This window comes from Sinocyclocheilus anshuiensis, unplaced genomic scaffold (assembly GCF_001515605.1).
Source record: "Sinocyclocheilus anshuiensis isolate Anshui unplaced genomic scaffold, SAMN03320099.WGS_v1.1 scaffold144, whole genome shotgun sequence".
In the NCBI taxonomy this organism is placed as follows: Eukaryota; Metazoa; Chordata; class Actinopteri; order Cypriniformes; family Cyprinidae; genus Sinocyclocheilus; species Sinocyclocheilus anshuiensis.
In genome coordinates, this window is record NW_015555720.1 from 1,133,631 (window position 1) to 1,146,851 (window position 13,221).

General features: G+C 33.7%; 1 protein-coding gene across 2 annotated transcripts in view; it reads right to left on the reverse strand.

The window, feature by feature from the left end:
• Nucleotides 1-12,605, reverse strand: part of LOC107672359 (calcium-binding protein 8-like) — a 58,413-nt gene extending 45,808 nt beyond the window's left edge. The window contains exons 1-2 of one of the 2 annotated variants that reach the window (XM_016465519.1): nucleotides 12,311-12,605; nucleotides 2,662-2,786 (exon numbers count right to left, since the gene is read on the reverse strand). In XM_016465519.1, the coding sequence (XP_016321005.1) occupies nucleotides 2,662-2,779 (118 nt within the window). In that variant the 5' untranslated portion in view covers nucleotides 2,780-2,786; nucleotides 12,311-12,605. Of the gene's footprint in view, nucleotides 1-2,661; nucleotides 2,787-10,434; nucleotides 10,848-12,310 lie in introns of those variants that run through there. The other variant, XM_016465518.1, reaches the window with a different exon arrangement.
• Nucleotides 12,606-13,221: the final 616 nt, after the last annotated feature.

Genomic DNA, 13,221 nt, shown 5'->3' on the forward strand with positions numbered 1-13,221 from the left:
GTAATTAGCTGTAAATTCGAGGCACAGGTAGCTTTTAGTCTTTTGTTCATCACCACCACTCACCTCCACACCAAGACAAACACAACTGGAAAGGGAGGGAGGGCTTCCCTTCTGCAGCTCTCTGCCTGATGTACATGTGCCGATCAATGTGTGCTACACTGCTGTGCTGCGCGGAGGGGCGTCGAAACTCGACAGTCTCAACATTTCCCGACCCGACCTGATATTTAGATGTTTTCTTAGTTTGACAGGGAAAGCTGTGCGCAAACAGAAACACACACACATGCGCACATATAGCTATACATATATTAATTTATCCCCCCAAAAAAAAAAAAAAAAGACACTCCCCAGAAAAAAAGGGCACTTTCTCTCGAGGAAGAAAAAGGGCAGGTGCTCAAGCCCGCTTTTATGTCTATGTGTGCACGTGCATGGTCACATATATTACATGTAATTGTAAATAATGTTTGTAAATAACATGTAAATGTAAATAACATTTAGTTTCTTGCACAGACCAAACATTTTGCTTTGTAAGACCTCAATATATCGTCAGGAGCCACGGGTATTAATTTTGTGTTGCCTTTACTATGAAAGTGACGGTAGCAGTTAACTTGCATTTTATGAAACACCAAGGACTGTAGTTTCAGCTAAAACATGTTGCTGTTCTACTGAAGAAAAAAAAGTCACCCTACATCTTGGATGGCCTGAGGTTAAGTATTAACAGCAAATATTTATTTTGGTTGAAAAATCCTTTTAACATCTGGGAAACCTTGCAAAAACTTTTTGCTGCATATCAAATGCAGATTCAGTTAGATTTGTTCTGCATTTTAATACAGTAAGGACTCCAGAAATCCCGCCGTTTCTCTAACACAAGAGTATCGCTGTGATTAAGATGCTAGGCTACAGAGTATTTGCTGACCCCTCCTGATACGATCAATACAACTTCAGCAGGGCTCCAGCAGCTGCATTTCCCAGTTTGGACTGTTTCAGAGCAAAACCAACAAAGTCAATGACTTGTAGCAGCTCTGTATATCTGCAGATGCCCCGCGGTGTTAATATGTCACTTAAGCATTAATTTTCAGGCCTCAAGGGTTAAATGTATTTCTCTTCATGAGCTCCTTTCTGCTGACAAAGGCAGTGTTAATTGATTAGCGCTCTGCTTCACTCGCCCCGATTCATGATGAAGAGTGTTGGGCGGGACGTGTGCGGCTTTGATCATGATTTTTACACAATTTCTCACTTTTGATTTATGATTTAATGCCTGATTTACATATAAAAACCAAAAACACTTCAGGGTAACACTCTGTAATAGCCTTCATTAAAACGTTATTAATATAAAATTATATAATTCTTAAGGGATCAGTAATTCATTCTCATTCAAAAATGAATATACATGAGTACATAAATCAAAGTTAGATGACACTATTTATTATCCATTAAACACATAGGCTATCTAATAATATAATATAATATAACATAATATAATATAATATAATATAATATAATATAATATATGTTTTTTGTTTGCTTGTTTTGCCTTGCTCATAACTTTGTTCAAAACTATTAGTTACTTACCATCACATTGACTTTTTGAACTGGGTTTGCAGAAATATTTGGTTTATATTAGTGGCAAGACGGGCATTATTTAGCATTTTCACTTATAACTGTATACAATATGCTGCTAACTTTCCTCAAAACAATTTATTAGCATGTTGTCCCAAAACTCAAAATTTAATCCTGGCATTTTTAAATCAGACATTTTTGAATAATTTTTCACAGTTTTTTTTGTGGTTGCTACCAAAGCATTACTGTCACTACCGAAAATGTGCTGTCACTACTGAAACATGGGATGTTTTGTCAAAAATTAGATGTTATGACAGTTTTTGGTTCAATGTACATTCAAACTAATGAATCCTTAACTTGGAAATCAGTATCAACTTTTTGCCTTTTACAGAGAAAAATTAGGATTCAAAATACAACAAATCTCATAAATTACACTTGAAATATTGTTAAAAAATGTAATTGTCATGGATTTACCCCTGAAAATGTTTTTGTAAAATAGCAAAAAATATATAGTTACAATCTAGATGAAAGCAAAATCTTAATAGGTCAATATAACTCTTCTAATTAAATTATTATTAATGTGTTTCGGTAGTGACAAATTTTGGAAGAGGACAAATATTCCAAAACGTTCTGAAAATACAATATGAGAATTAACTGCACAATTACTAGAAATACCTTGGATATTATACAATTTGCATACATACAAATTTTATGGGAAAAGACAAATTTTTCAAGACGTTTCCAACTCTGACTTTGGACCAATTCTGTAGAATGGCCCATATACAACGCCTTCAGAATGCTTTTTTTTTTTAAATAACCACTTAAATTTCAGTCTGTTCCTAACAAAAAGCTATCATATAACTTCAAAAGACTTAAAAAAGTTGACCTTTTTTTTTATTTTCATGAAAACAACTATACATATACACAAAGAAAATGTATTCATTTTTGAGTGAACTATTCCTTTAATGAAAATTATTATAAAGTGTCACTCAACGCTGAATAACCAATTGGAATTTTAAGTCACACTCACAAAATGTGGTTAAACGTTTTACCTTAAATAAAGTGCATAGTATTTGTGTTAATGTCTATAAGTTCATTGCTCACCATCTAGTTCCTCCACGGTGATGCTTGCGAGCTGTTCACTATTGCTGTGTTCGGACAGTGAGCGACTCAAATAGTTCCCCTTGTACAGCAATCCTGCCGTCACATGGTGGAACGGCATCTTCTCCCTGAGAGATAGAGCGAGCAGAAGAACATACTTAACCAACCAGACCAAAAAACACGGCAATGATTTACACAAATCAAGATCCAAGATCCACATTAGACTATGATAGAGCATGCTTAAGTTGATTATATGAAAATGATCATTATTGTCTCATGAAATGTCTCCACGGAGGGCTCATCCGTTATCACTTTGTTCAGCAGACATCAATGTACTTCCAATGTTCTGCTGCATTATTAAGTGAAGATCTTGTTGTAAAAGAATACAAAGGCTGTTTCTGTGCATATGAGGATTAAAGCTAATGAAACAAGTAGCCATAAAATGGCAAGCTATTAAAGCTGAAAGTGTACACTGGCCCTCTGAATTACCCTTGTGTTTGTGAACATATGGGTGGAGTCTTTAGTGTCTATGAAAGCAGTTATTGTTTACAGGTGTTTATTTAAGTGCCATAATATTCCTGCTGACACATGCAGTTTTCACCTTTAACAACTGCGTTTTCTCCTATATAAACTAGTGGTCTAACAATATGGGTTTTATAATGGCTGATACCAATAACAAGAGACTAGGGTGAAGGATGGACAACATAATGCGGATATACTGTATACATAATACATAAATACTGCTGTTTAAAAGGTTGGGTTTGGCAATATTTTTTTAATATATTTGCTCACCAAGGCTGCATTTATTTGATAAAAAAAAATACAGTAAAAACAGTAATATTGTGAAATATTATTACAATTTAAAATAAATGTTTCTATTTGAATATATTTGCAAAATGTAATTTATTCCTGTGATTGAAAACTGGATTTTCAGTAGTCATTAGTCTTCAGTGTCACATTATCCTTCAGAAATCATTTTAATATGCTGATTTACAGCTCAAGAATCATTTATTATTATTAACAATGATTAAAACAGTTGTGCTGCTTAATATTTTTGTTTAATCTGCGAAAAATATATTGTAACAATATTTATCAAATATTTTGTAATGTCTTTACTGTCATGTTTTATCAAATGAATGTTAAAATATTCATTTATAATATATATATATATATATATATATATATATATAAATTAAAATATATACAAAGTTAAGTTTTTGAATTTTTTTTTCTTTTATTTTTTAGCTTTTTTTTTCTTACTGGCCCCAAACAATGTGTGATTTTTATAATATGATCTAAAACATGGTAACACTTTGTTTTAGTGTCCTTCTTACGTGTTACGTGTACTTACTATAGTGATAACAGTGAATTATGCATAATTTTAAGCAACCAACTGTAAATCAAATGCTAACCATTTTGTAAGTACATGTTGTTAATAAATATTACTCAGTATTTAATTTTATAATTGCACTGTAACAAGGACACCATAAAATAAAGTGCAACCAAAACATTTAAAAAAAAGTCAGTAATTAAAAATGACATGTTCTTAAATAAAGCTAGATTAGATTTTGTATCTGAAACTATGTATAATGACCATTTCTGTTCATCAGTCAGATACAGGTCAATATGATATTCTCAGAATGGCTACATAATGGACAGTATATTGATCCTATCACTAATATAAACTGAATAATTCTGCAAACTCAAAACAACAGTCATTATACTAAACAAATGTATGCAGAGTTCAAGAAGTCAGCATAACAATAACCACAAATCAAACTGGAATTGCTCTTTATATGGAAATCTCTTGTTTCTCAGATTTCATGGTTAGCATGAGCAGAAATTCTCTATTAATCATTCAGCAGAGTTACAGCCATGGGAATCATTTTAATAGAATGGCGTCAGATAGAGACGTGAGACAGAGTTTCTCTCAGTAATTGGGCTCCGTGTTGATTAGTATGAAGTGAGTGCCTTTCGAAAATGTGAGTTTTAAAACGGGCTTGAGTGTCAAAAGTCCACTCAAAATGCACATCACTCCACATCCTGCAGGCCGTTTCACAGATCAAGGATTCTGTGCATATCAAGAACTCCCACAAACAAACCCACTGAAGGCTTTACTGTAGTTCCTGGCTCAAGGCCCATGTGACAGCCGCCAACCATGCACTAGCCATTATTAAAATGCATTCAAAAATAAATATAAATCAAGCTTTCAACAATGTAAAATTGTCTAGATTAGGCAGCTCAAGAATCATTTATTATTATTAACAATGATTAAAACAGTTGTGCTGCTTAATATTTTTGTTTAATCTGCGAAAAATATATTGTAACAATATTTATCAAATATTTTGTAATGTCTTTACTGTCATGTTTTATCAAATGAATGTTAAAATATTCATTTATAATATATATATATATATATATATATATATATATAAATTAAAATATATACAAAGTTAAGTTTTTGAATTTTTTTTTCTTTTATTTTTTAGCTTTTTTTTTCTTACTGGCCCCAAACAATGTGTGATTTTTATAATATGATCTAAAACATGGTAACACTTTGTTTTAGTGTCCTTCTTACGTGTTACGTGTACTTACTATAGTGATAACAGTGAATTATGCATAATTTTAAGCAACCAACTGTAAATCAAATGCTAACCATTTTGTAAGTACATGTTGTTAATAAATATTACTCAGTATTTAATTTTATAATTGCACTGTAACAAGGACACCATAAAATAAAGTGCAACCAAAACATTTAAAAAAAAGTCAGTAATTAAAAATGACATGTTCTTAAATAAAGCTAGATTAGATTTTGTATCTGAAACTATGTATAATGACCATTTCTGTTCATCAGTCAGATACAGGTCAATATGATATTCTCAGAATGGCTACATAATGGACAGTATATTGATCCTATCACTAATATAAACTGAATAATTCTGCAAACTCAAAACAACAGTCATTATACTAAACAAATGTATGCAGAGTTCAAGAAGTCAGCATAACAATAACCACAAATCAAACTGGAATTGCTCTTTATATGGAAATCTCTTGTTTCTCAGATTTCATGGTTAGCATGAGCAGAAATTCTCTATTAATCATTCAGCAGAGTTACAGCCATGGGAATCATTTTAATAGAATGGCGTCAGATAGAGACGTGAGACAGAGTTTCTCTCAGTAATTGGGCTCCGTGTTGATTAGTATGAAGTGAGTGCCTTTCGAAAATGTGAGTTTTAAAAACGGGCTTGAGTGTCAAAAGTCCACTCAAAATGCACATCACTCCACATCCTGCAGGCCGTTTCACAGATCAAGGATTCTGTGCATATCAAGAACTCCCACAAACAAACCCACTGAAGGCTTTACTGTAGTTCCTGGCTCAAGGCCCATGTGACAGCCGCCAACCATGCACTAGCCATTATTAAAATGCATTCAAAAATAAATATAAATCAAGCTTTCAACAATGTAAAATTGTCTAGATTAGGCTTAGAGTTAAAGTGGCAGAGAAAGCACAAATGACCACAGCATTTTACTTACAGAAGTTGAGTGTTTATGGGTTTTTCTATATCTGATGCTAATAATGATATCTAGAGAGTAGGCTGGCTGATTTAATACTGATATACTTTATAACTAATAGGTTTGTGGCTTTTTTTATAATTTATTTTATTTTACAGCATAACAATGACCCACTATATATTTACTATAAACTTCATTATATGTATATAGAATTTTGTCTTATTATATACCATTGGATTAAATAGAGAGGGGGGGGGGGCGGTAAGATTTTTGTCTTTTCTCTTATGTTCACCAAAACTGCCTTAAATCAAAAGTAGTAAATCGGTAATATTGCAAAATATTATTACAATCTAAAATAATTATTTTATATTTAATCATGTTAAAATATATTTTATTCCTGTGATCAAAGCTGAATTTTCAGCATCATTACTCCAGTCTTCAGTGTCACATGATCCTTCAGAAATCATTCTAATATGCTGATTTGGTGCTCAAGACATATTTCTTATTATCATCAATGTTAAAAACAGTTGTGCTGCTTAATATTTTTGTGGAAACCATGACACATTTTGTTTCTAGAATTTGTTGAAGAACAGAAAGTTTGAAAGAACGGCATTTTTTTGAAAATAAAGATCTTTTGTAAGAATGTAAAAATCTGTATTAATACTTTTGATCAATTTAATGCATCATTGCTGAACAAAAGTATTAATTTCTTTCAAAATAAAAATCTATAAAATCTTACTGACCCCAGATATATACTCAATAAAAGCTTTCATTAGACTACTGTATTGACTGGAGTCTTCAACTCATGTAAACTGATTTAAAAACATTTTCCAAAAATGCATCTGACCTTACAAATCTCTCTCTTGTCTGTCATGTTATGCTGATTTACTGAGATTTACTCCCTTCAGCAGAGCTAAAAGCAGCCTTTCCTTCAGACTGTGACGCTGAACTGCTGGTGTCCTGTACAGGAACTTAAAGCTCTCATGGGGACAATGTGGTCACCCAGCAGGTTAAATACCACCAGACTGTCAGCAGAGAGCAAGAGAGAGAAAGAAAAGCCACTTGAAGCAGCAGTCAGCATGAAGGGGCAGGAGGTTCCAGATCACAGACTACGCTTTGGGACGTGAGCCCACAATCACAGTATGTGCTGGGCTACAGCCAGTTACCAAATCAGAGTAAAACACATACAGCTTGAGCTCGTAGTAGCAGTCTGCTGAAGGACATATCCCATGATGGATGGCACGCCCTTGTAAAATATGGATGCTGCCTTGGGACGAATGTAGTAGACTGGGGTTTGCTTTAATGGGGCAGTTGATTGGGATGTACAAAGCCTTTAATGGCCTGAGAGTAGCTTAAACTCTCTCTGGTTCAGGTCCAGAATGTCTCTATCAAATGTGGAGATGTAAATGCCTTCATTTTTACTAGATCTAACACTTGGGCTACAGCAGAAAGATTCCGTAATTAATAACAAATAGAATGTTCAAAAGAGTAGAATTGATTTAAAAAAATGTTTTTTTTTAAGTTGTAAAACTCTCTCCTGACACTTTTGATCAATTTAATGTGTCCTTGCTAAATAAAACTATTAATTTCTTTCAAAAAAAACAAAAAGAAAATCTTACTGACCCTTTACTGATTCTTTTCTTCAGCGGAGTTCTCATTAATCTACCATAAAGCTTAATGTCTGAAATGATTAATAAAAGTAAAAGATTATAATTAGCCTTTGGTGGAATGTTTCACGCCAATGAATTAATGTCTGTAATTATTTTTTAATGTGAAAGCTCATTAATACCAAATATTTTGCTTTTTATTTCTCCATCTTTACAGGGTACTGTGTGAAGGACTATAAAGCACCATATGTCAACACTTTGCACAAGTAGAGCTGAATTGGCCAAATAAATCATTGTCCCTGAAAGGGAAAAAGCACAGATGAACTGTTTATGTGGGCAATTTTAATTAAGGTAATTATCACAGTGCCTCCAGGTTCATTAGCATTCAAATCAACTTCTTGTTTTCTAATGGTCCCACTTTGTTGATGGTTGATGTATTGCTGCTTTAAATTAGCTCATGAAATTACTCATAAGTCTTGCTATACATGCAATTAATTTTTATAACTGGCTAACAACACACATCACAATTATAAATACACATTTTAAATGGTAGAGAAACTTAGTGAGGAAAATGAACTTTGCTGTCCAAAACGGTTTCCTTTTGACTACACAAGACATTCTAGGATGACATGTAAAAACGAAAAAAGCAAGTTTGTCTGCAAAAACATATCTCTATGCATTTTTATTACTGTATATATCCAAACCCAGAATCCCTGGGGCTAAGCCTGACAGTCTGAGTATGTCCAAGGGGAAAGTATGACTACCTGCCGTGCTTTTCACATGATAAACTGCCAAGTGTAAATGACAACTGCATAAAGCCAAAGGGACTGCAATTGGCAAAAAAGTAAGTTGAAGTGTTTTAAAAAATGCATCAGTTAATCTGGTACATTTTAAAATACTCGGTAGTTTGTTTTAATCAAAGAAATGTAGATGGGTAGTTGACCAATAACACAGATGTGAACATTTAGATTTTATGTTAAAATTCACATACAGTTATACATATAAGAGCCTAGATTTTCATTTATATACCCATTTTATATTACATTATACACTATTCAAAAGTTTGGGGTCAGTTAAAAAAAAAAGAAGAATTCATAATTTAATTCAGCGACGCTTTAAAAAAACTATTTTTCATAGTTGTAAATATTACAAAGATTACTTAAATATATTGTACATAAAATAGTCATTTCTTTGTAATTAATTGTGAAATTTACTAGGAATTTCTGAGTAAAAATTGTGAATCTTCAGTGAAAGATGCATTAAATTGATCAAAAGTGACATTAAAGACATTTATAATGTTACAAATGACTTCTATTTCAAAAATCAATGCCATTCTTTTGAACTTTCTATTCATCAAAGAATGCTGCAATAAAAATTTATCACAGCTACACACAATATTGGGCAGCACAACTGTTTTCAACATTTATAATAATAAGAAATGTTTCTTGAGCAGCAAATTAGCATATTAGAATGATTTCTGAAGGATCATGTGACACTGAAGACTGGCGTAATAATGCTGAAAATTCAGCTTTGCATCACAGGAATAAATTAGGTTTTAAAATATATTAAAATATATTTAAATTGTAATAATATTTTACAATATTCTACCGTTTTTACTGCATTTTTGATCAAATAAATGCAGCCTTGGTGAGCATAAGAGACTTTTCAAAAACAAAAACAAAAATACAGACAAATTTACGGCAGTTTAAATATATATTAGATTAATATTAACAAAACATTGTTGGCCAGTCGGCACATCTCTCACTTAAATAGTCCTGGATAAAAGTACAAATGTTCAATGTAGTCGAAAGGTCATAGAACCTGCATTTTTAATGATTATACAGAATTAGATCGCAGTTTTTTAGTCCAAGTAACGGTTAAATAGTTTTAGGTGCAGTACAGCATATCACATTATAGGACACTGGTTGACATGTAATGTCAACTATCCATTGCAAACAGAGTGTTCTGTTCTGGAGGGATAATGAAGTGTCTGGACATAAAGAGTGTAACTAAGAGGTGCAGGCAGAATTGATCACAACGTGTTCAACTGAGGGCAAAACTTTCCAATCCAGCAGTGCCACATCACATTCTAAGTTTCCTAGAAAACAGCCATCGAATTGCAATTAAAAATCAAAAATACAAGCATAAAATGCATTTCTTAAATGCCATAAAAAGAGAGATAAATTCATTAATTAATAAAAAACTGCACTCAGCCATATCTTCCTGTTCACAAGAGTCAAAAACATTAAATGAACAAGAAAAGGTCTGCATCCTTTAATCAAATCACAGGGCGCAGTGTTTCACAAAGTCGGTGCAAAAAAGTCCAGTGTCAAAATGTCATTCCACATCATGTCAAAATAATCCAATCTTAACCGCTTACAAAGGCAACCTCCGGTTCGAAGGACAGACTCGAGCATAAATACATTTCAAGTTATTAAAATCAATACAAATCAAGCCAGTGATCACACACATACCAAAACAGAAGTATCAAAGCAGGACATCTCATGCTCATCCCACTCTCATTCAAGCAAAAACATGTGTAACATTAAAATCAGAGCACATACCACCAAAAAAAAGCAGCTTTAAACATTCCCTACATGCCAAAGTGTGAAAGCAGCAAGATCCCGGGACGACAGCAGTGGTCCCTGTTGCTTACCCATACAGATCATACTCTACAGGATACTCAAGCACAACAGGCTCTGTCCCGGGACTGCTCGGGATGCATGGAACCTCTCGTTCAGACCCCTCCGCCCGAGGGTCCGGATCCAGATTGGTGACCTCCATCTGACGGCGCACTCCAGGCTCGGAGCACAACTGAGCCACAGCCTGACTACGTCCCAGCGCTGGTCCTCTCCCCGAGCAGCATAGAGTGCCCAGAAACCCCTGGTTAAGATGTCAGCAGCCCGGAGCAGGTAGTCAGTCATTCATGCGTTCATTCATCCCTTCAGCCGGTCAGCATCTCCCTCATGTCACACTCTGGTGTCATCGGTGGGCTCATAATAACAGTGGCTCGGTGACATAAGTAGTCCTGCCTCTGCACCTCCGTTGAGAGCGCACACACACACACCTATGACAGACACACACACACACTGCTGACCAGCCCCCCGGACCGCACCGCCACTCCTGTTCTTTACTTTTTACTTTTAGTCATTTAGCAGACGCTTTTATCCAAAGCGACTTACAAATAAGAAAAAGTAATTAAAACTAAAAGCTAAAACTCTATAAATACTATATATATACACACATTTAAGAAAATAAAAGAAATTAAATAAAAATGACAAATGCATACAACAACATTTCAAAACTAAAACATTTAAATGAAAACAAAAAAATAAAGCTAAAAACAATTCAAAAATATTAAAAGAACAAAAGGTAGGAGTATAATAATGATTCTAACATAACACTAAGCCAAACACCAAAAAACAACTACATATGTGTATGTACAGCCACACACATATACATATACATATACATATATATAAATACATTATATATATATTATTTCATTTCCATTTTGTATGTTGAAGTACTGAAATAACTCAAAATAAATAAAACTAAAACTTAATAAAAAACCTATATAGACATAATAAAAAGAAGTGGAAAGAGGAGAGATAAAAAGCGATACTTATGTCTGTTCTCTCACACTGCACACGCTCCTCCAGGTTCTCTAGTCATTAGCATGTCCATCACTTTTTTTCCCTGAAGGGGGTGTTGGCTGGGCACCACCTGACTTGTCAAATGAGACTAAGGTGAATAATTTGCCCTGAAACTGCCATCTGCGTGCCAACAATGAAATATACATGTTGTTTGTGTTTTGCACAGCTTTTGGGAATAGACGTCCATAGTAAAAATAATAAGTAACAATATTAATACCAGCAATAATAATGATTAATCATTTTAAATAAATTTTAAAATAGATAAATATAAAAAGATAAGGCATCCTTTAAATTACAGAGTAATACATAATATAATAATAATAATAATAATAATAATAATAATAATAATTAATCCATAGTAAAAAAAAAAATACCAGCAACAACTGCAGCAGTAATAATAATAATAATTTAAAAATAAAATAAATCCTTCAAAAAATAAGACATACTTAAAGGTAAACAGAAAATTATTACTTCTAATAAACTAAACTAATTAAAATAATAATAATAATAGCCTAATATATGAAATAATATAAAAACATTTATTATTATTATTATTATGATTATTATTATTATTAATAATAATAATATCAGCAGCAGCATCATCATCATGGTTTACAATGTTTTAATAAATTAAATAATGGATGTTTAAAATCAGTAAAAAAAAGATTAATAATTTAGCACGCCATGATGAAAGTCGAGTTGTATATGACAGTAAATAAATCATAAACCTTCCGTTTGACCGATCAGTCCGTATAAAACAACAGGTGCGAAAATGTAGGCTGCAGTTTATGAAATCATGCTGCCCATCAAAGCCTTCATGTCACTCAAATTCACTTCAAACGTTTGATTTATAAACTCTCAAACACACGCTCTTACCTTTAGTGGTGATGATGGGCGGTCTTTGAAAGTAATCCCTCAGATCCCGATGGGCTGATGATCCGAGCCGATGTTGCTACAGGATCCAGAATTATTCCGCTGCCGAAATCTGGATCATGGATTGTCGCTCAATTGTGAGGAAATTCTCCAGATCTCATTCGCGATTATACACATTATTATTTTTAGCCATTTGGTGCGAATAGCAGTGGACAGTGGTCCTTATCCCGATTGTTATCCGAAAAAAAAACAAAAAAACCGTCCGACTTCCAGGCGAAAGCAATAAAACCAGTTGTACTTTTCCTCCAACTCCAGTCAGCTCTAATGAGTCCCTGGATTCTTCAGTAGCCTACTTCCATGATCTTAAGCGAATTCCAGCTCATAATTCCCGAGATAAATTGATTCACATCGCAAAAAGCTGCTCATAGATTTCGACTGCCACACACACACACCCGAGCCTCATAAAAACAATCAATAAACATCGCTGTCAAATCAGCAGTCCAGCTGGATATTGTTGCCCGCGAGCTGTTGGTGGGCATTAACAGTCACAAAACAAGAAATAGCAGGTTCCTTTGAGAAAGAAGCAGATAGATTCCTCACAGAACATGAATTAACCCATAATACACTGACTGACTGAGTGAGTGAGCGCTGTTGGAGTCATTAGTCAGCGGGTCCAGCCTACAGCTACTGTCATTCATCCGCAGGTGAGCGCCGGATCAGGTGCAGTCATTAGAGAATATCACTTCATCAGCAGCGAAGCGACCTCACTGCTATTTTTACATACGAGGAAAATACTTCTACAATGACTTTCAAGCAGACAGCAAAGCCCTAAATCTATCTATCTATCTATCTATCTATCTATCTATCTTTTTCAAACATCATATGCCCACCCATCCATCCTTTCATCAGCCATC